The 20163-nt window shown below is 41.7% G+C and overlaps 1 protein-coding gene across 3 annotated transcripts in view; it reads right to left on the bottom strand.

The window, feature by feature from the left end:
* Nucleotides 1-20163, bottom strand: part of PTPN11 (protein tyrosine phosphatase non-receptor type 11) — an 80740-nt gene that overhangs the window by 32330 nt on the left and 28247 nt on the right. For all 3 annotated transcript variants that reach the window (XM_073223702.1, XM_073223704.1, XM_073223703.1), the window contains 3 exons: nt 18985-19101; nt 18221-18334; nt 1292-1388 (listed from right to left, as the gene is read on the bottom strand). In XM_073223702.1, the coding sequence (XP_073079803.1) occupies nt 1292-1388; nt 18221-18334; nt 18985-19101 (328 nt within the window). The remainder of the gene's footprint in view (nt 1-1291; nt 1389-18220; nt 18335-18984; nt 19102-20163) is intronic.

The raw sequence follows: 20163 nt of genomic DNA, 5'->3' as shown, positions 1-20163 counted from the left end.
TCATTAGGACCATGTTGTGGCTCAAACTGATTCTCTACAAATTCCTCATTGCCATTGCTCAGTATTATAAATGCTTCCACTTTCTCCCATCCTTCTTTCCTATACACATTACAAATAACCACATGGGTATGATATACACGCACACCAGGTGTATAAGTACACAGAAAGACAATGAAACACACACACACACACACACACACACACGGGACGGGCTTATATCTGATAAAATGGCTCTGACCTGATGAGACATTAGCGCAATGCTCTCTAAATCTGATCATGCACCCCAATCAACCTAAATAATAGAGTTTTTTGAATTCTGAAATATATACACATATAAATACAAACAAGCCTTACTTTAAGTTGGGTAAATAAAAGAGAAGTCCTAAAAATTCCTTCCCTGCCCCCCAGTGAATTACCTTGCACAGCCCTCTGGGGACCCCAGCAGTAAGAGTAGTGATGGAGGGAGAGGGGAAGCAGGGGGTGGGTGGATCCAGGACCAGTTCTCCCACTTACTCCCACCTGCAACCTTGCTACAATGCTCTGTAACATAGGGATAAAAAGGGCACCTGCTTTGTGCCCATGCAATATAGATTAAGCGAGATAGATGCAAAGTAGCAGAGTCAGCCCTCAGGAGGGGTGAGCTACAACAACTGTTCAGTGCCACCTCTGGGGTCCTCACCTAAGGCCTACACCTGCCGGGTCTCTCTTTCCCTACAGTTCAACTTAGGCTCTACCTGGCAACATTTGTTTGTTAAATGCTTTATGAACATCACTAAGACCTCTTCTGAACAAAGTGTAGGTATGTGCCCACATCTCCAGTGGGTTGAACTTAGGGGATCCAGGTGCAGAATGGTTGGAAGGGACCACAGGAGGAGCATATCTGTTCCCCCCATGAGGAATGGAGTCCCAGAAAGGAGGCCTGCCTTGCCCAAGACCCATGGGCCATGTACTGCAAGGCAAGGTCACAAGCCTGGGACCTCCTGAGGCTCATGATGTGGCCTGACCTTGGGAGATGGCAACCCTTGAGATAACTCTCAGGCAAACAAAATTAATTTACAGGAGGAAACAACCACTCTCAAAACCTCCTAGTGGCAGTTTCACTCAGTGATCAGCATCAAGGGAACTTGGTGATTGAGGCCATCCATCCCTGCCACAGCTATCATTTTCAAACCTGCTCACAGGTGAAAACAGATAATAAGGCCGAGATGGCACACAGCCCCGAGGAAGTGACAGGGACCCTGAGGAATCAAAACCTCCCAGACTGACTGTTAGCCAGAATATTGATACTTACAGGGAAGGATGTTTTTATATCTATTTTTGTTTTTATTTTCTTGCCTCTGACCCTCTTTTCGGCTGTAGAGAAGTTTGCACTCCTGTTGTTGTAGTGTCTAGAGAGGAAAAAAAGTAAATATGATCACACGTGAAAACATCAGCAGCACAAAGCCTGGCTCAGGTTTTCAGCTTTAAGGAATTTATCCAAGGAAATGTTCAGAGTTGTGTGCAGTAGCTACAAGAACACTCCTCTTAACATTGTATCAACTGTGACAGAAACATTGGAAACAACATAAATTTCCAAACAGGAAAGGGCTGCTTAAGTAACACTATCCTTCATTCATACAAAAGAATGTTCTGCAGCCATTTAAAAAGATGTTCTAGGCGAATACTTAAGGCCTTGGAAAGATGATCAACATGTTAAGAGCAAAGCGCAAAGTCCAAAAAGATGTAATACATAAACCATATGTTTACATTCACCTACGTATTTTAAGAAATGGCATAAATACATACACCAAAAAAATGGGGATTTTTTTTTTTAAGGTAGTGGGGTTGTGAAGACCTTTTCTTCTTCTTTTTTTAAACCATTTTTTTTGCCTAAATTTTCTATGATAAATAAATATTTATTAAAAGAGAAACCTTTCAAAAAATAACAATTATTGGGAGTGAAAGCCAATGAACACTGGTGTAGGATATACAAATAAGAGGATCCACATCGCAGGGAGTTTATGATCTGTTTATTTATTTTTTTTTTTTGAGAGGGCATCTCTCATATCTATTGATCAAATGGTTGTTAACAACAATAAAATTCTGTATAGGGGACTCAATGCACAGTCATTAATCAACCCCAAGCCTAATTAATTCTCAACAGTCTCCAATCTTCTGAAGCATAACGAACAAGTTCTTACATGGTGAACAAGTTCTTACATAGTGAATAAGTTCTTAAATGGTGAACAGTGCAAGGGCAGTCATATCACAGAAACTTTCGGTTTTGATCACACATCATGAACTATAAACAATCAAGTCAGATATGATTATTCATTTGATTTTTATACTTGATTTATATGTGAATCCCACATTTCTTCCTTATTTTTTTTTTTAATAAAATGCTGAAGTGGTAGGTAGATGCAAGATAAAGGTAGAAAACATAATTTAGTGCTGTAAGAGGGCAAATGTAGATGATCAGGTGTGTGCCTATAGACTAAGTATTAATCCAAGCTAGACAAGGGCAACAAAACACCCACAGATGCAGAAGATTTCTCTCAAAACAGGGGGGGTGAGGTTCTAAGCCTCATCTCTGTTTTTGATTTTTTTATTTTTATCATTGATTAATTCAAAGCAAATCGTATGACAGTTCTCAGATACTGGAGGATAGTACAAGTGGTTCTGGTACCACTGGATCATGGGCATGGAAGCTTTGCTAGCAGAGCCTCAGAGTCCGCCTATGCCAGAAACCCATGTTAGTGCCCTAGGCCGCCAGCCTGCACCCGGACACCTACTCCCCTATGCTCTCCCCAGCCAGAGTGAGGAAGGGAGCACTCAGGCCCTGAGGCAAGTGGTCAGGAAGGACCACTGCAGGGAAAGGAGGTGGGGAACGCCACGAAGGAAAGAAGAGACCACAGGCAGCCACAGTGGGGCTGGCGACAACAGAAGAGGGGCCAAAAGGAAGTAAAGGACCAGCTGCAGACACTGACAGGAAGGTGGACAACCAGGCTGAAGCATTTTCAAGGTTTCATTTTCAAAATCACAAAAAGTGCCTCTTCAAGGGGCCATTAGTTTCAAAAAAAGTCTAATTTGCGAAGGTAAATCACAAATGGGCAAATCAAGACAGTGAAAGGTTAACTAAAAAGAAAAAAGAGTGTGTTATATACATACAAATGCCAAAATGGCTACCTCTTAAAGATTTCTACAAGGAGTGGCAGAGTCAGTACTAACAGCAGCCCTGTTATAGTTTCATTTATTTCATTTACCTGAATTTCACAGACAGGTATGAAAGTCAGGATTTAAGATTGGCTATTTGACTCTCGGTTTCAAATGCAATATTCAGCCTCGACACACAGCTCATAACACAAGTGTTAAGCTAGCTGAAACCTGGCAAAAATAAAATATAATGTACACAGAACACTGATAATGAAACAACCATTCAAAATTTTTAAATGAGCTCAGATTAAGTAATTAAAGCCATTTGCCTTCTCTGACCTGGCATTTCCTTTGAACTGTGAGCTAGTGTCACCAAGCAAAATATTGCTGTTGGGAAGAAGGTTCAATCGATTTTTAGACATTCAGGTAAGGGTCAAAAAGAAGTTCAAATACTATGAACTGATTCAATCACTTAGAAATCAAGCAAGTGAAGAGGAGCATTATCAACAAAGGCTACAATGGTGCAAGTGTGGGGATGGGGCACTAGAATCAGCTGCTTGGTTCAAAAGTAACTTGACAGTAAAGCATTGAAGAGTTCACTTAGGATGCAAACTTCATGTGACACTTCCCTTGTGGAGGGCCCAGGGCCAGAACAATCTCTATAAAAGGTTAACTTCATCCTTTCCTTCCCTGTTTAATCACCTTCAGTGTCTCCCTCTGCCTAAGGTGAAGTCCAAGCTGTTCAGAACAACTCATGAGGCCTTCTCTTCTTTGAGCTGATAGAGGCCTGCCTCAGCTTCTGCTTTGCCAAGTCACGAGCCTGTCTGTGCCTCGGTTTCCTCAAGTGTCAAGTGGGGGTTACCCATGCCATAGGGCTGTATGAAGAGTAACATGAGATTTCTACCTGAAGTGCAAAAATGTGTCTGGAATACAAGGAAGCATGGGAACAGATGCTGGCTCCCGCTATTAAATCACTGTTGCGTGCATCCTACCCCAGCTGCTCTCTGTGCGGCCTGTGCACCAGCAGCAGGAGAGTCACTGGAAAGCTAGTTAGAAACGCTAAGAGTCAGGACTGCCCTAGGTCTACTCAGTCAAAACCCACACTTCAGCAAGGTTTTCAGGTAAGTCAAACGCACACAAAAGTTGGAGACATATTGTCTACACTCCAGCCACACCAAAATGTACATAAGGGTCTTGAACTCGCCATGTTTCATGCTCTCATACATGCTATCCCTCGACCTAGAACTCCTTTTCTCTGCCTTGAATACCCAGTTACTTTTTATTCTTTAAGACCCATCTCAAATACGTTCTCCTCTGGGAAGCTTTCCTGATCCGCTCTGCAGGTGGGGCACAACCTCCTTACACCAACCAATACCTAGTGTACTGTCTGCAGCACCTCCCCCATAAGTGCACTTGTCACACTGACCCCAAGCTACGTCTTTACAATCCACCTCCTCTACTAGAGAACATGCACCACCCTTTCTATGCCTGCAACCAGCAGAGCATCGCCACAGGGCTCTTTTTAACCCTTAGCCAGCCCTTTGGAGGAACTTAGGTCGTCTCAGTGTAGTACCGATATGTGTTTCATGTCTACCTCTAACACCTGCCGGTGTCCCTGCAACCAGCAGAGCATCGGGCACACAGCAGGCACTCAAGATGTATTTGCTGAATGAACAAATAAAGGAAGCGGGGAGAGAGGGGGAAACAGACAAACCAGAGCTTGTCACTGCCCCTGGTGATGGCATCTGCTCTCCAGGCCCCACAATGCTCTCAGAGTCCCATTCTGACACTGCTGACCTGGCCTTCAATGTAAAGGAAAAACATCATAGGCAAAATATGGGAAACAGAATCTTCCAGTCTTTAGTCATTTGAAAATCATCTTCAAGATCCTTTGCTATTGCAGCACATTACCTGCTGTATCAGTTATTTTCTTTGATTAAACTCCTCTTTTTCCCTTTCATAAAATGTATTTTGAAAGGAAACTTCGTATTATTAGCACACGTGAAAACCTGTATCACTTGCCATATATATAGAAGGTAACCAGAAAAAAAGAATAAAAATGAAATATTACCAAATTCTACCTAGATAAAAAAGGGACACTGGCAGGTGTTTGAGGTAGACATGAAAGACATACCGGTACTACACTGAGACCTCCTAAGCTCCTCCAAAGGGCTGGCTAAAGGTTAAAAAGAGAAAACCTTTCCATTTGTTAATTCAGTCTTACTTACTGTAATGGGGTACCACCAAAAACCACATCACACAGGAAGACACACTTAGCCAGACTAAATTCAGAGTTCCAGGCCAGGAAAATCCTCATCAGTACCCATGGTGTGTTGGCTGGACCATCTACTCAGGTCAGCCAGAGGCTTCCCTCATCCTGCATTAAGTTTCCAATCATCTCTTCCATACGGATTTGGGGTTTGAACAACATACAAGTGGAGACAGGCCTTTCGGGCCCCAGAGTCTTCTAGAAAGGTGAGGCTCGGAGGACCTGTGTTCCAGGCACAGTCGGGCTCTAACTGGCAGCGGCTGGCAGCTGTCACAGATTAATAATGACTAACAGTGTCTCTCCCCCCAGCTCCTTCCTCAGTGCCCACGAGCCCTTTCTCATCTGTGCCTGGGGCCTGAGCTGCCCGAACACATCTCAGTTCCCAGAGTGGAAGGCTACCATCCATCTAGAGTGAGACTGAAAATAAAAAAGAACTTGTAAGTTGTTACTCTCCATGCCCTGCCCACAGAGGCTCCCCAAGTGCACCCCAGATAATCAGCTGCCACCAGCTAAGGGGCACTTCCTCACCAGCACCAGGCTGATGGCCGGAAGAGGCAGGAGAATATCCAACAGCCCTTTCACGGTTTACCTTCCACGGTCTCCCCACCGCAGCAGCCCCTGGAGCACAGAGCTATGAATGACCTGTCAAACTGAACATCACTGTCTCCATCCCCATTCTCCACGGGCCATGGCAGAGATGCTAATGATAAGGCTCGTGACAGGCAGCAAAAGGGACAATGTAAAGCTGGGGCACCAGCTACAAGACACACCATTTTCCCAAGTAATACAACCAAAGGGTTTGCACCAAATGATAAGCCCTCAAAAAGGGCCAAAGGCTAGTCACAGTCACCTGATAGCATGAGACGAATCAGATCTAGAGCCAAAAAGCATCAAGACCAAGTCAATCCCGATACACACTGTACATTTAGCAGTGCCCAGTAGCACAACCAAGTGTGTGGATGGGACAAGTGTTCACTGTGCAGAACCACTCCTTACATTTATGGCCAGTGAACACCCCCACTCCACACTCCAAGACTCCAGGCAGAAATGCCTGCAGTAGCATCTCCAGTCACTGTGATGACCAAAGGGACCTCCACAGGCTTCTGAAGCCCTGACTGAAAACAAGACCTGGCTCTTGACAAGAATGTTATGAACAATTGGAGAAACAGGATCAATGAGAGAAGGACAGACAGTTAAGTGGCCGAGCCTGGCATCCCCAAGTACCACGGCAATGGCCCAAGGACAGTTCTGCCCACACTGCCCTGAGCAAATCACTAAGGGGAAAATAACACCACTAACCATTAAGGCCAGGCCAAGCCATACAGTTACTTTACCTTTAAAAGTGTAGCTACAACACATAAAAGACAAGTAGTGACTCTGTGGCATCTTACTACGCTGATGGACAGTGACTGCAATGGGGTATGGGGGGGACTTGATAATATGGGTAAATGCAGTAACTACAAAGTTTTTCATGTGAAACCTTCATAAGAGTGTATATAAATGATACCTTAATAAAAAAAAAATTTTTTTAAGCATAGCTACAAGAGTATATACATTGGATGGGTGGGGAGGGGTGGAAACAGGAAACAAGATTAGTGAAATGCTCAGAGGTGTTAAAGCTAGGTGTTGGGAAAAAGATTAGCACGCTATTTTTCTTTACTTTTGGGTGTTTGAAAACTTCACTAATAAAAGAGGGTGTTTATAAACAAGCTAATAATAAATTAAAATGTAAAAGCTCCTATAAACTCTCTCCCCACCCCCCACTCATGGCTGCGGCCTCCTGAAAGAGAGAAAGGGAGCTGAGAAAGGCTGTCAGACAGATGGTGTCTCCAGTGTTGATGCTCTGAATAATCATCAAGACAGCGGTAACCACCTGGGCAGGCTCCAAAACCAGGCCTCTACCAAGTCTGAATAAAATTCTGTTTTCCTTCGTCATCTGTCCTCTCTTCAGAGCAACACTGCAATTTTCAGTCCATCCGCTTTACTGCAGACTCTGCAGCATTACCAGGCACCACGGGCGGATGAAAGCCCCTACTTCCTGACGCGACACTGTACGGCCTGTCACCATTTCTCTGCAGAGGATTTTGGGTTGCTTATCCTGAGCAAGTCCGCAGCACCCCCAAGGCCTGATGGGGAAGCTGGAGACTCGTCACCAGAAAAAGGTCCCAAGCAACAGGAAAGCACTAACAAAGCACCGCGAGGGTTAACACCAACCCAAAATGTGGTTCCCTTCCAGGTACTGGTTGTAAGCCAAGTGTAAGCAGGAAAGGAATTAACACGGCATGGACCCTGGAGAACGGGTTCTGACACATGAAATGGCAGTGAGGAGCACTAGACAAATCTATAATTAAGTGTGTAGTTAATTACATGGTGTGGGACTGAGGGAGTGAGAACAGTGAAAATTAAGTTTAGCAGGTTTCTGGGAGGCGCTGAGGCTTGAAGCAGGGCAAGGTTTTAGATGGGTGCAAGTCAGAAAGGAAGACATCCCCACAAGTTAGGGGACATGATGCAAGGTGGCTAAGAGGCCAGGGCTGGTGGGAGGGTGAAGGAGACTGGCCGCCGAGTCTGGAAGCTGTGCACTAGAAGGGTTGGGCATGAGGTCGGATGAGGAGAGGAAGTTCAAGGACGGAGGGCCTCAAGAAGGAGGCAAAGACTCCTTAACGACTGAGTGAGAAGCAGCACAATGTGGTGGCAGTCTTGGAGTCGAGTCCACCCTGGAGTCCAGCCAACCATTTGCCCATCACATCACTGAAGACAATGTTCTCACTTCTGAGCTTCAGTTTCTTCATCTTCAGAATGAAACACTATGTCTCAGGTAGGAAATGGGGAGCCACTGAAGGTCTCTGAGCAGAACAGAGACAAGAGAAATGCCAAGAGCAGATTAGCATGAAGGCTGAATGGAGGGCCAGATGCAGAGAGCTGAAGTCAAAGGACAGCTTGCATCTCCTGGGGTGATGGGCACCTGCAACCCCTGCATCAGGCAAGACTCCTGTCTCTGCACTTCCACCTGTGAGCCTCGCTGCCTTCATCTCTGAGTCCAGGGATTACTCTCCTACCTCACAAGATATGGGGATGTAATGAGATGACCTTGGTGCCACAGGCTCCACCAAGAAGAAAATAAATACTAGCTTCCCTCCTCCCTTTAAGACCAGAAAGACATCAGGAAAGAAATATCAGCAGGAGTTGGTGAATGACAAGGTATGGAAGAAAGGGGAAGCTGAGCTAAAGGATGCTCTGAGGATTCCAGACTACAGGGCCAAGGAATAAAAGAACAGTATGACTACCAGAGAAGTAAAAGGGGATATTTGGTTTAAAGTGAGAAATAACAGGTCCTGTTATAAATGTTTGAGTTTGAAGAGATATGACAGCCAGAAGAAATGTGGAGGCACATTCAAAAGGCCAAACCAGAGCCCCCATGCAACATCACGGAAGGAGTAATGAGAACAGAATGCACATGTGCTCCCCAGCAAAGAGCAAAGAGCAGATCTCAAGCAAGATGAGCAGAGGGCCCAGATCACATCTTGGAGGACACCAGAATGAGCAGGTCAGGAGAAGAAAAGGCAACAAACGGAGCAGCACAAGGAGGGAAAGAAGGAATACACCCATCGGAGAAACCAGGAAAAGGAAACTGTGGCAATGAGGAGCTGGACAGCTGTCTCACAAACAGCACACAGAAGAGAAAGGCTGGAGAGAAGACCACCTGTATTACAGTGAGAAAGCCACTGGCATCTTCTGAAAGCGTTATTTCGGTATGCTGGGGGAAGTCACATTCACATTCCCAGGTTAAAGAAGGAAGGAGCTGAGAAGAAAGGGAAGCCACAGCGCAGGCCCGCCGGGTGAAGAAGACAGAAGGATGATGGGTGCTGAGAGTACGGCCAGTAGCTTAAAGGCAAACGCAGATGGGAAGCAGAGACGTCCAAGCCCTGGAAGCACCTCTGGTTCTTACAGTCTCTGTAAAGATGTCAAGTGGCTCCAGCAAATTAAACTAACCCTGAAGAGAAAATGTACACCAGAGGGGCAAAGAACAGGAGAGAGAGAAAGACACTGAAAAGCAAAGAACCCAAAGGCAACAAAGGAACTTCTCCAGAACGGAACTTGTCACCTAAACCTCTGACTGCCGCAGTGCCCTGCCACAGGAAGGCAGCAGCTCTTCTGTGAAGCAGCTGGGAGCTCAGGCCAACATGGAAAATCTTGGTTACAGCTCAGGCCTGTCAACCCAGAGCATTTTTAAGCACAGGCCAGAGTCCTGGTTGGGGGCTGCTGTTCAGTGTGGTGTGGCTTAGTCACCAAGGGGGAGATTTCCACTAGAGATCACCAGCGGGAATTTATTCGAGACACAGCTTTGGGGTGCAGTTAAAGTCTTATTTCCATAAAACCTTCTAACCATCTCCAAGTAGAATTTTATAGCTCCACTGAGCAGGATGTAATCACTTTAAAGAAATCAAAATGGACTGTGGGTTTGCAGATAGGCACGAGCTCCCCCTGGAGACACGTTGGTTGGCAGAGCTCTGGAGGAATCCAGGACATTACTGTAGCTGTCAGTGAAATGACTGCAACGCTTATGGATAACTGAAAACAGCCTCAGACAGTGATGGAGGGGAGAAGCTTGTGTAACAATGCAACAGTGCTGGGCTTTGAAAAAAAAAATCAAATTACTATGAAAAACCATATGTAAAAGGGTGGGAAAAAGGCTGTGTGTTGGGGTTTTTTTAAATCAGAAAGTTCAAAACTAAAATTTTCCTGAAACTCATCACTGCCACCCTGAATCAGATCCTCTTGGCCAAGTGTGCAATGGAGTCTCAACTAAAATGTGCATCCACCAAGCCTCACACAGGGGGTCCGAATGGCAACTGTATACAAGTGAAGAAGAATAACTCAAAGCAAAGCCTGGAACATTCCACCACACTTTTAAGCATCAGAAAGCTGTTCCCTATGAATATACGCAAAGGGTCTGAATCCCATACAACTCTCTACTGAAAACAGCTCAGAGTCAACTCTCAACACAAATACCCATTTTGTGCCTACTGTATGCCAGGCTCTCTTCTGCATATTGGGGCTACAGTGAACCAAATGGGATACCTGTCCTTGTGGGGCCCACAGACTGATCTGGGTTATTTTCTTAGATAATGCACAGAGAGCAGACATAAAATTGCAGGACCAAAGTACATCTCTTTATTTGTGCACCATCAGTTTCATTTGAGCAAAACCTTTCTTTACTCCAACAGACCTAGTAATGCTGTTTCTATGGATTCACAGTACAAGACAAATATTAAACCAATAACCACACAAATTTTTCAAGAAGTCCTAGGATGGCAAGTACTACAAGGGAAAGGATTTGCTGCTATGGGCACATATGACAGGAAGAACCAGTCCAGGTCTGGGGACAGGGATCAAGGAAGTATCCCTGAGAAAATGACCCGAGGCTGGGGCTTGAGAATGGCAAGATCAAGGGAGGAAGGAAGAACATTCTAACACACAATCCCACTCCTAACACCATAGAACTAGATGAAGAATCATAGTTCCATGAGACATCTAACAGACAGTTCCAACTTTAACATGTCCAAAATGAAAGTTGGCCACCTGTCCCCAAACCCACTCCTCCCAGTCTCTCCATCTAAGTAACTGGTGACTCCATCCTACCAATTGCTCAAGCTAAACTTTCATCTAATCCTCACCTCAGCTCTGTCTTACCACAAATCTGTCAACTCTACTTTCAAATACTGACAAGTCTACCTTCAAAATATCTCGAGAACCAGACCCCTTCCACTGCTGCTGCTCTGATCCAAGCCACCATATTTCTCTGCTTGGATTATTGGAATTCGTCCCTCGCTAGTCTCCCTGCTTCTATCCTCCCCATAGACTGTACTCCATGAGGCAGCCAGAGTGATCATGTCACTTCTGTACTCGAAACTCTTCACAGACTTTCTATCTTTCTCTGTTTTGCGGGGTGTCTGCCCAACTCCCTACATTACTGCTCTCGGAGAACCATTTTTTCCCCGAAGTAAAAGCTGACGGCCTTACACTGGCTCTGTGATCTGAGCCCTCCACTATTGCTCAGCTCACGTTTCTCTCCTGCCCCCTCCTCTCCAACTCTACTGGCCAGTCTATTGATTGTGCCACATGGTAAGCACATTCCCACATCAGGGCCTTTGCACTTGCTGTTCTCTTTGGAATTTTCTTCCTGAGGTTACCTGCATGGCTCATTCCCTATTTCCATTAGGTCTCCGCTCAAATGCCACACTGCCGGAGAGATGTAAAATAGTAATGCCCCCACGAGCACACCCTTCTGATCTTCTGACCCATTTGGTTGTTTACTATCTGCCTCTCCCAATTGACTATAAGCTCCACAAAGATAAAGACTTTGATTTGTTCCCTACTACATCCCCAGAACCTAGCACAGAGTCTGTGCTTAATAAATTTTGCTGAATGAATGAATGATTCATGCCACCACCAGTGTCTACTGTTTGTGGTAGATCTTTTGGGGGTGTCTGCCCAACTCCCTACAATCCTTCTCTCTGAGAAATGTTTTTCCCCAACCATGGTGGTACATGCAGACATAGCTTTTCTATGTGACCGAGCCCTTGGCACTGTTCCTTGGACCAGAGCTGGAAGGCAGTTGAACCAATGAGAATCTCTGAGACTTTGGTTCCTAGTTTTGTATCTGAAAGGGGCTAGAAGTAAGGTTTGTAAGCCAAGAAGCAGAGAAATCTGCTGAAGGAGAATAAGACTGAAAAAGGTATGTGGAGGGCAGGGATACTAGGTACAGAGCAGGCAGCGAGATTGGGGAGGTGGGCAGGGAAACACTGGGGCTAAAAGACCGTAGGCAGCAAGATTTTCATTCTCAACTTGCATTTGCATCCTGCAGGCAGACGCAGTGTCCAGGCTCAACCCAACCTACAGTGCCCCCTGGCAGGTCAGGCCTAGAGGACTCGAAAGAGAAGAACAGGCACAGAGGGCAAATACCCTGTAAAGACAGCTATGCAGGAGGTGTCTCACTATGATGTGCCAGGGATAAATTCAGGTTAGGTAACTTGCACATCACAAGGACACAAAATCACAGCATCATAACCTGCCTTTTCATTTACTTAGCGTCAGTCTCATCTTAGCAGAACTTTGCTTCATTTCAGCAAATCTAGAAATACTATTCACCTCTTCACATTCATGAGCAAAGATACGCAGTAGACACAAGATGTTTATACAATCAGAAATGGGCAATCTCTGGGAAAAAATCAGAGACTTGGGTTTGCAATGTTTTGATCATACAACATATCCTAGAAAATCACCACCCAGAATTTATTTCAGGAGCAAAGGAAAAAAGAACCAAAGAGCTTCCCAAGAGACTTTTTATTTTAAGATGCATCACATATAAAAAAAATGCCTAAGAGTTGTCTGGGGCAACATCCCTGAAAGGATACATAAAGTTTTATAGATAACCAGGAATCAGGCACACAGATAAAAAAAAAACACAGCTGGCAGAGTTAAATTACCAACAGCACTGCAATTTAGAGCTCTGGTTCAATTTAAAGACCACGAGGGCACAAAGTAAGAAGAAACTGGTCCCAAATTTATTGCCTTCCAGGCAACAACAAAGGTACAATCACTGAAATAATGATGCCTTGCTGCTGTGGATCAAAGTTCAGTTTCAGAGGATTTAGATTATAATGAATCTCTGCTTCCACATATCTGATTTTTTTCTATAATGGTTTGTTCTGTTTTTAGCCTTATTCCCCGAGCCCCAATCTTAATAGGCAGTTTGTCAAAATTGACTTGATTTGAGAAGCAGGTACACAAAAGATCTAGAAAGCAGGCTTTCAGCTGTTTAGATCTAGCTTCAGTTTAAATGAAACGTTAATGCCCTGATTCAGTGCGTGACAATTTATCATGTCAGCCCGGCCTCTTGAGAACTTGTACAGTACAGATGAGATCTTGTTTTTTTCCATTACCCCCAAAAGTCAATTCAATTTTCCCCTTTTTGTTGTTAAATGTATAACATATGGCCTGCATTTGAGATGTCACAGAGTAAAACCATAGGTCAGCACCTAGAATCAACCTTCTGTTTCCTTGAGCTAGGAGTTCCTTCGCATCTTGACCCCACTGGTAGGATCACGAAAAATACCCCTGTTGCCACAAGCTCTTTGGGAAGGTTTGACAATTATTTCCCTAAGCATTGCCTAAGTGAACTTATTGTTCAAGAATCCACTATTGTGCCAGACACCCAGCTCAGGGCTGTAATTTTTGTTAAAAGTTCACAGTCACTTCACAGGAAAGTGGCCTATACAAATGATCACCTCAGCAACCATTTTAAAAAGAAGTGTAACTGGCTTATAAAATAGTTTATTATTTTATGTATTTACTCAAATTGTATTTAATTTTAATTAAAAACAGCACTTGTCAGACTTCAAATATGCTAGCCAAAATCATGTATGATATATAATAAAAATTAAAGATGAGTAACAACCATTATTTTTTTACACGAACATTTTAAAAAATGTTAATATTAATAATAGCAAAAATAAGAAAAGATGCATGCATAAGGCAATTCATTGTATCCTCTTTGTAACACTTTTGGAATGCCCATCAATAGGTTGAATAAACTATGGTAACATCCACACAATGGAGTACTAAGCAGTAAAAATGAATGAAGACCATCTATAGATACTACTACTGAGTGTCTCCAGGATAGTGAAAAAAGCAAGGTTGGAAAAAAGTGTGTAGTTATGCTACTGTTTATCTTCAAAAGAGTGAGAATATGGAAATAAACACATATTTCCTTATACTTTTAAGAATGTAATGCTAACCTACAGCTTTTTAATAAATGGCTGTAAATATAAGGAGGAGGTCTTAGGAATAGAAGGTAAACTTCTTTGAATATACTTTTTAGATTTGACTTTAGAATCAGAGGCAATACCTTATATAATTATAAGTAAAACTTTATAGAGTAAAGGTTATGAAATCTAAACCTAAAACTAAACAAATAACTGTGTATCTAGTTAGTGTATAACCACAGAGAAGACTATTACAAATGAGTTTAAAGCAGAGGAATTGGACTATACATCTCTGAAGGATTTATGCTAAGAATTTTTTAATGGAAAAAACTATTAAGCTGTTCAGCAATCATATTATTGGGGTAGCAGAAGTCCTATTAGTCTAAGACTACTGTGTGTACAATGTGGGATAAAGCAAATAAGTGATCACATTATGGCTTCAAGAGGTGGGATTTTTAGCATAGGAGAGAGGAGATACAGAGTTAAGATCAATGAAGTTAGTAAAAACCCTGAAGTCCTATATTTGAAAATGGAAGTATCATTTGAACTCAAAATGTATTTTATTTCAAGAAAAAAAGTTTTTCTAGATCTACCCATCGGGAAGGAAATAACCAATCTAGTAGCAATGAGCACTTCTGATTCCCAGACTACAGTCTCTAAATACTACTTCTCACAAAAGGAAGGAAGAGATGGAAAAAAGGAGGAAAACGAGAGAGGGAGAAAAGCTAACCCACTCCATGGAGAAATGACTGATTCCAGTTCTGACACAGGAAATGTTTAACAACTGATTACACCAGAAAGTAAGAAATCTATCAAAACTACTACAGTTGTTAAGGAAGAATTAGAAGCAATGTATAAAGGCTCCCACTGGCCAAAAACTAAGATAATTTGGTATTATTGATAATAAATCTCATTAAAATAAACTAATAAAAATGATAATAAATGCCACATATAAAGCACACCACATCTGCTGAAAAATCCATTAATACATATTGATAACAGAAAAACTGCAGATAATGCTATTTTAAAAGCTGGTTAGTGAAAAGGTAAAGAATCAAGCATTTATCCTGTCTTGGTGACAAAAAGCTTATCTTTCTAGAAATATTCCAGCTAAAAAATAAAGAAGGAATGATAAAGTTAGGACACCACCGTCTTATACCTCTTAGGAGTGAATGCATCTAGGCAATATTTAACAGTGGCTGTTAAGAAAATAGAGAAAAACAGGTCATAAGTACCTCCTAACAAACTACCACATATGCAGTCTTGCCAAAGAAAAACTGGATCAACAAAGCCTCTAGATATTTCAACTTAGAAGAAATATAAGGGACAATGAAACATGTTAAACTCCACCATAATGACACACCCAGCAAAATTCTGACTACAAGTAACTCTCAAGACAAAGGATCTGCTTTCTCCAGTAACAAAAACAGCAACAGCAAAAAAAAGAAGGTGCTATAGACTTACTTTTTCATGATGCCCCTACCATATGTTGAAATCCTAGCCCCCAGCAGTGATGATATTAGGAGGTTGGGCCTTTGGGAGGTAATTAGGTCATGAGGTTAGAGGCCTCATGAATGGCATTAGTGCATTTAAAAAAGACACCCCAGAGAGCCCTGTGAGGACACAGAGAGAAGTGTGTAGCGCGGAAGAGATCCCTCACCTAACCGTGCTAGCTCCCTGATCTTGGACTTCCAGAACTGTGAGAAATAGATTTCTGGTGTTTACACACTACCCGGTCTGTATTATTTGTTGTAGCAGCCTGAATGGACTAAGATAGAGGGAGAGGGGTAGGAAGGAAGGGAAGTGAGGATGGAGGTGGAACAAAGCACAACTTAAGATTTTAAAGAACTATATGTGGAGCTCATTTGACTAATGAGCCAACAAACAAAATTTTTTAATCATGATACAACTAGCATAATCTGAACAATGACTAGATATTTGATGAATTTTTATTTTTTTATATGTAGTAGTAGTATCTGGGTTAATTTTTTTAAGAATTCCATAAATGCTGATGATTCCCAGACTACAGTCTCTAAATACTACTTCTCACAAAAGGAAGGAAGAGACGGAAAAAAGGAGGAAAACGAGAGAGGGAGAAAAGCTAACCCACTCCATGGAGAAATGACTGATTCCAGTTCTGACACAGGAAATGTGTAACAACTGATCACACCAGAAAGTAAGAAATCTATCAAAACTACTACAGTTGTTAAGGAAGAATTAGAAGCATTTATGAATAAAAAAATAGAGCTGGGGTAATTGGAGAAGTTGACATATGGAGGTTCTTAATACAAATCTATTTTATTTGTATAAGATAAAAATAAAAGATTTTTTCATAATCAAGTAGGAAAAAGTACTTCCTAACTCAATCAAGTGCGTGTATATGGCAATCAGGAAAACAGTCACAAGGAAGTGACTGATACATATTAATATTACCAAATTATTGTTAATAGCTTTAGGTGTGATATTGATATCCTGGTTATAATCTTCTGAGATGAAATAGCTGCAGATGAAATATGACATTTGGGATTTGTTTCAAGATAAGCTAATGCCAGGGGAATGAGCAGGGTGTTGTTAAAAAAGACCAGCATATATCACTTGTTAATGCTGGATGATAGGTATATTGTGATTAGACTATTCTCTCTGCTTTTGCATATATTTGAAATTTTACATAATAAAAAGCTTTGAAAAATAGGTTTTTCATTCAAATTTTGATGTAAGGTTTCTAAAATTTCTATACTTTTCCGTCTTACTCCGTGAGGCTTTACAAGGACTAAATGAAATGGATGAAATGAAGTGAATGTAATTAAATGAATGTTGAAACACTGCCCTTTATTATCTAGGCCAACAGGATGGAATGAAGAGAACAGTGAACTTCAGACTTAAAAATTCAGACTCATGATGTTTATCATCACTTTTTCATGATGTTTTTTCATTACTGTATTTTCTCTCTCTACTAGAAGCTCCTTAAAGACAGAACCCTGTCCATCTTTCAACACATGTCCTCCATGACTAACCCAACAACCAGTATATAAGAAGAAACCTCCATTCAAGTCCCTGTTCAGCAATGTTGAGGCAAGACTGTGACTATTCTATTCTGTAACTATTCTCAGTGTTACAATTCAATCAACATTTGTGGTGTAGAGGTTAGATAATTTACTTAGCCTGAGCCTCAGGGTCACTTGTAAAATGGAAATAACGTCTAGCTCATCAAGTTGATCTGACATACTGTGGTTAAAAGGATTTCATGTGGCCATTCATTCTTTCCACAAATAGTTGTAAATTCTGAAGTCCTACAAAAAGTATGGAATAATCGATCATTGCCATAAGCAGAGTGGTAACAATAAAATGACATAAGCATTACCTAAATATAAATACTCATTCAACAAGCTAATTTAGGGATTTTCTACTGTATGCTAGGCATTGTGCTACATGCTAGGGATAACTATGAAAGTAAAAATGGTACAATCCTTGTTTCTGAGAAAGTTTCCTGTCAAATCTATGCAAAGAAAAAGAATGAGATTACAATACGAATTGGTAAGTGACATACCAGAGTCCAACAGGAACACAGCACATTCCCGTAGGAGTCATTATCCTACCCAAGTTGGTTTCAGGCAGGAAATCAGTTCATTTAACTTCCCTAAATTATAAATTTCAACTCCCACATTAAAACCACCATGAGGTTATTTCTTTTACTTATTCACTGCAATAAGGGTATAAATTCCTTCTGAAGACCCCAGCCAAAACTGAAAATCTTCCAAAAGCATTATATACTTTTGCTTTTCTGAGTGTTTGCCAGCAGTCTAAACCAAAAGAGCCAAATGGAACTATTGGCTCATCCATTTCATACTAACTGCCAACATCCTTCTCCCAGAACACAATGCCCTTCTATTTCAAACAAGCCCCCTCGACAACTTGTTCCAGATCAGTCAATGGCTGAATTAAGAAAGGACACAGATTCAAGAGTTTCAGATGCAACTCCAAACATAAGACCAATTTCTGTTCCATTAAAATTAGTACTTAGTAAGTAATGTAAAAAAATGTTTTAATAACTTACCTCAAATTCTTCCCAAAAGCCTTGCTTGACTTTATCTGTGGTCTCAGCCAATTTGCTTAGTTCTCGAACCCGGCTTTCTATTTCAGCAGCATTGATACGAGTTGTGTTGAGGGGCTAATCAAATTCAGCAGTTGGTGTGAAATGAAGAAAGTATTACAGAAAAAAAGTGTTAATGAAAAAAAGAAAAGACTTCTATGTTGGTGTTCAGGAGACAAGGGCAGAAAATTCACAGGACACAGTTTAATTCATAGTAAGTTTTCAAAAACAGTTTCACTTTCTATTCTGTTCTGTCAGGAACTATCTTTAATCTCCACACACACTTTCCTCTGCTGATATAAATTCACACCTACTTTTTTTTATAAATAGACCACAATAGTCTTTAGAGATGTGATCTAATTTGCTACAAATAAGAGTGAGTTTTGAAATAGCAGTAATTCCAAAGTAGGTAAATGCAATCACCTAAAGCTAACCAAAGGTAGGTCTACAATGAAAACTCACTTTAAAAACTCTGTAAGGCCTTTTAGAGATACATATGGAGATAATCATTGAAATGAAATAACTGGAATTTGTTCCCAAATACTACAGGAGGGCACTGAGCAGAGTTATAAATGAAACAAGATTCGATGACTGAATTGTAATTGCAGCTGGGTGATGGATACGTGGAGGTTCACAATACTGTTCTCCCTTTGTATATTGGAATATTCTATATTAGGATTTTTAAAACTCTATAATGAGATGGAGTTTTAGCTTTCCAAAAGGCTCACCTGCTTGAGTTGTAGCACTGTGCCCAATGTTTCTACCATAGGATTCTTCTTGTAATGTTCCACGAGATCTGTCAAAGAATCAAACCGTTCTCCTCCACCAACATCATATTTCAGTTCCTTTCAGGACAAAACACTTATGTCACCTTCATATTAAATTACTGATTCTCCCAACTGAAGTACACAGACTAATTCTTCCCCAAATACCAAACAACTGTAGTAGTAAAAAGAGTAAGGATGGTGAAAATGGAGAGGCAGACCCAGTGTGAGAGAGCTCACTATGAGGTGCTCAGTAAGTGACCAGCAACCAGTGGGCCACAAGAAGTGTCTTTGTTCTAAGTTAAAAATAGTTAAATGAGAAACAGACTATTTACTTATACTCAAGGCTAATTGACTATATATAGGCTGCTGATTAAAAGGTAAGTAACTTTCTCTCTGAAACACAATAAACTTCAAGGCTGAGGAGGCAACACTGGATCCCAGTGCTCTTTCTTTCCTTTTATCTACTAGTGCAAATTTTAAAAGGAAATTATGAACAGAAGTCAGAAAAATTTTTGACAAGGAGCTCTGAATAGGGTATTAAGGGAAACAACAGGAAAACAGTTAAACTCAGAAAAAACAAAACCCCAGAAACTATATACAAAGATATTTGGGTACGATCTTTTATTTAAAAATAAAACTAGACGGGAGAAGGAGCACTTTCAGAACGACAAAGTAAGGACCTCTGAAAATCTGTTCTTCCATAAAAGCAACAAGACACTGGCAAACATTGTCTTCAACTCTTTCAGAATTCTAAAAATTGACCAAGAACTTGTAACTGTCCATGGAGCATTTATTCAAGAAAAATGACTGCATCTTGGAAAGAAGAGGAAACTGTGATGTTTGCACTTGCCCTATTCCCACCCACCTCTCCTTAGCTCCTTGGTAGCCTTGAAAATCAACAGCCCATACCACAGCAGCTGTGGAAACAAGCAACGGAGCACAGCTAAAGGGGACAGAATGGATTTGGAGAGCTCTCAGGGGACCTATCCCTAGAGAATTACCACGACTTGGCCTGTTGAGCAGCTCTCTGGAAAAGCCCTGTTTTCAGAGCTTGATTTTATTTGACCTGACTTAAGAGTTCACTCAACCTGTCTTGAGGGGATCTGCCCAAAACAATCAGCAGCAATTGCTTAATATCAC

Source organism: Manis javanica, chromosome 15 (genome assembly GCF_040802235.1).
Source record: "Manis javanica isolate MJ-LG chromosome 15, MJ_LKY, whole genome shotgun sequence".
In the NCBI taxonomy this organism is placed as follows: domain Eukaryota; kingdom Metazoa; phylum Chordata; class Mammalia; order Pholidota; family Manidae; genus Manis; species Manis javanica.
This window is presented reverse-complemented; position numbering and strand designations above follow the sequence as displayed.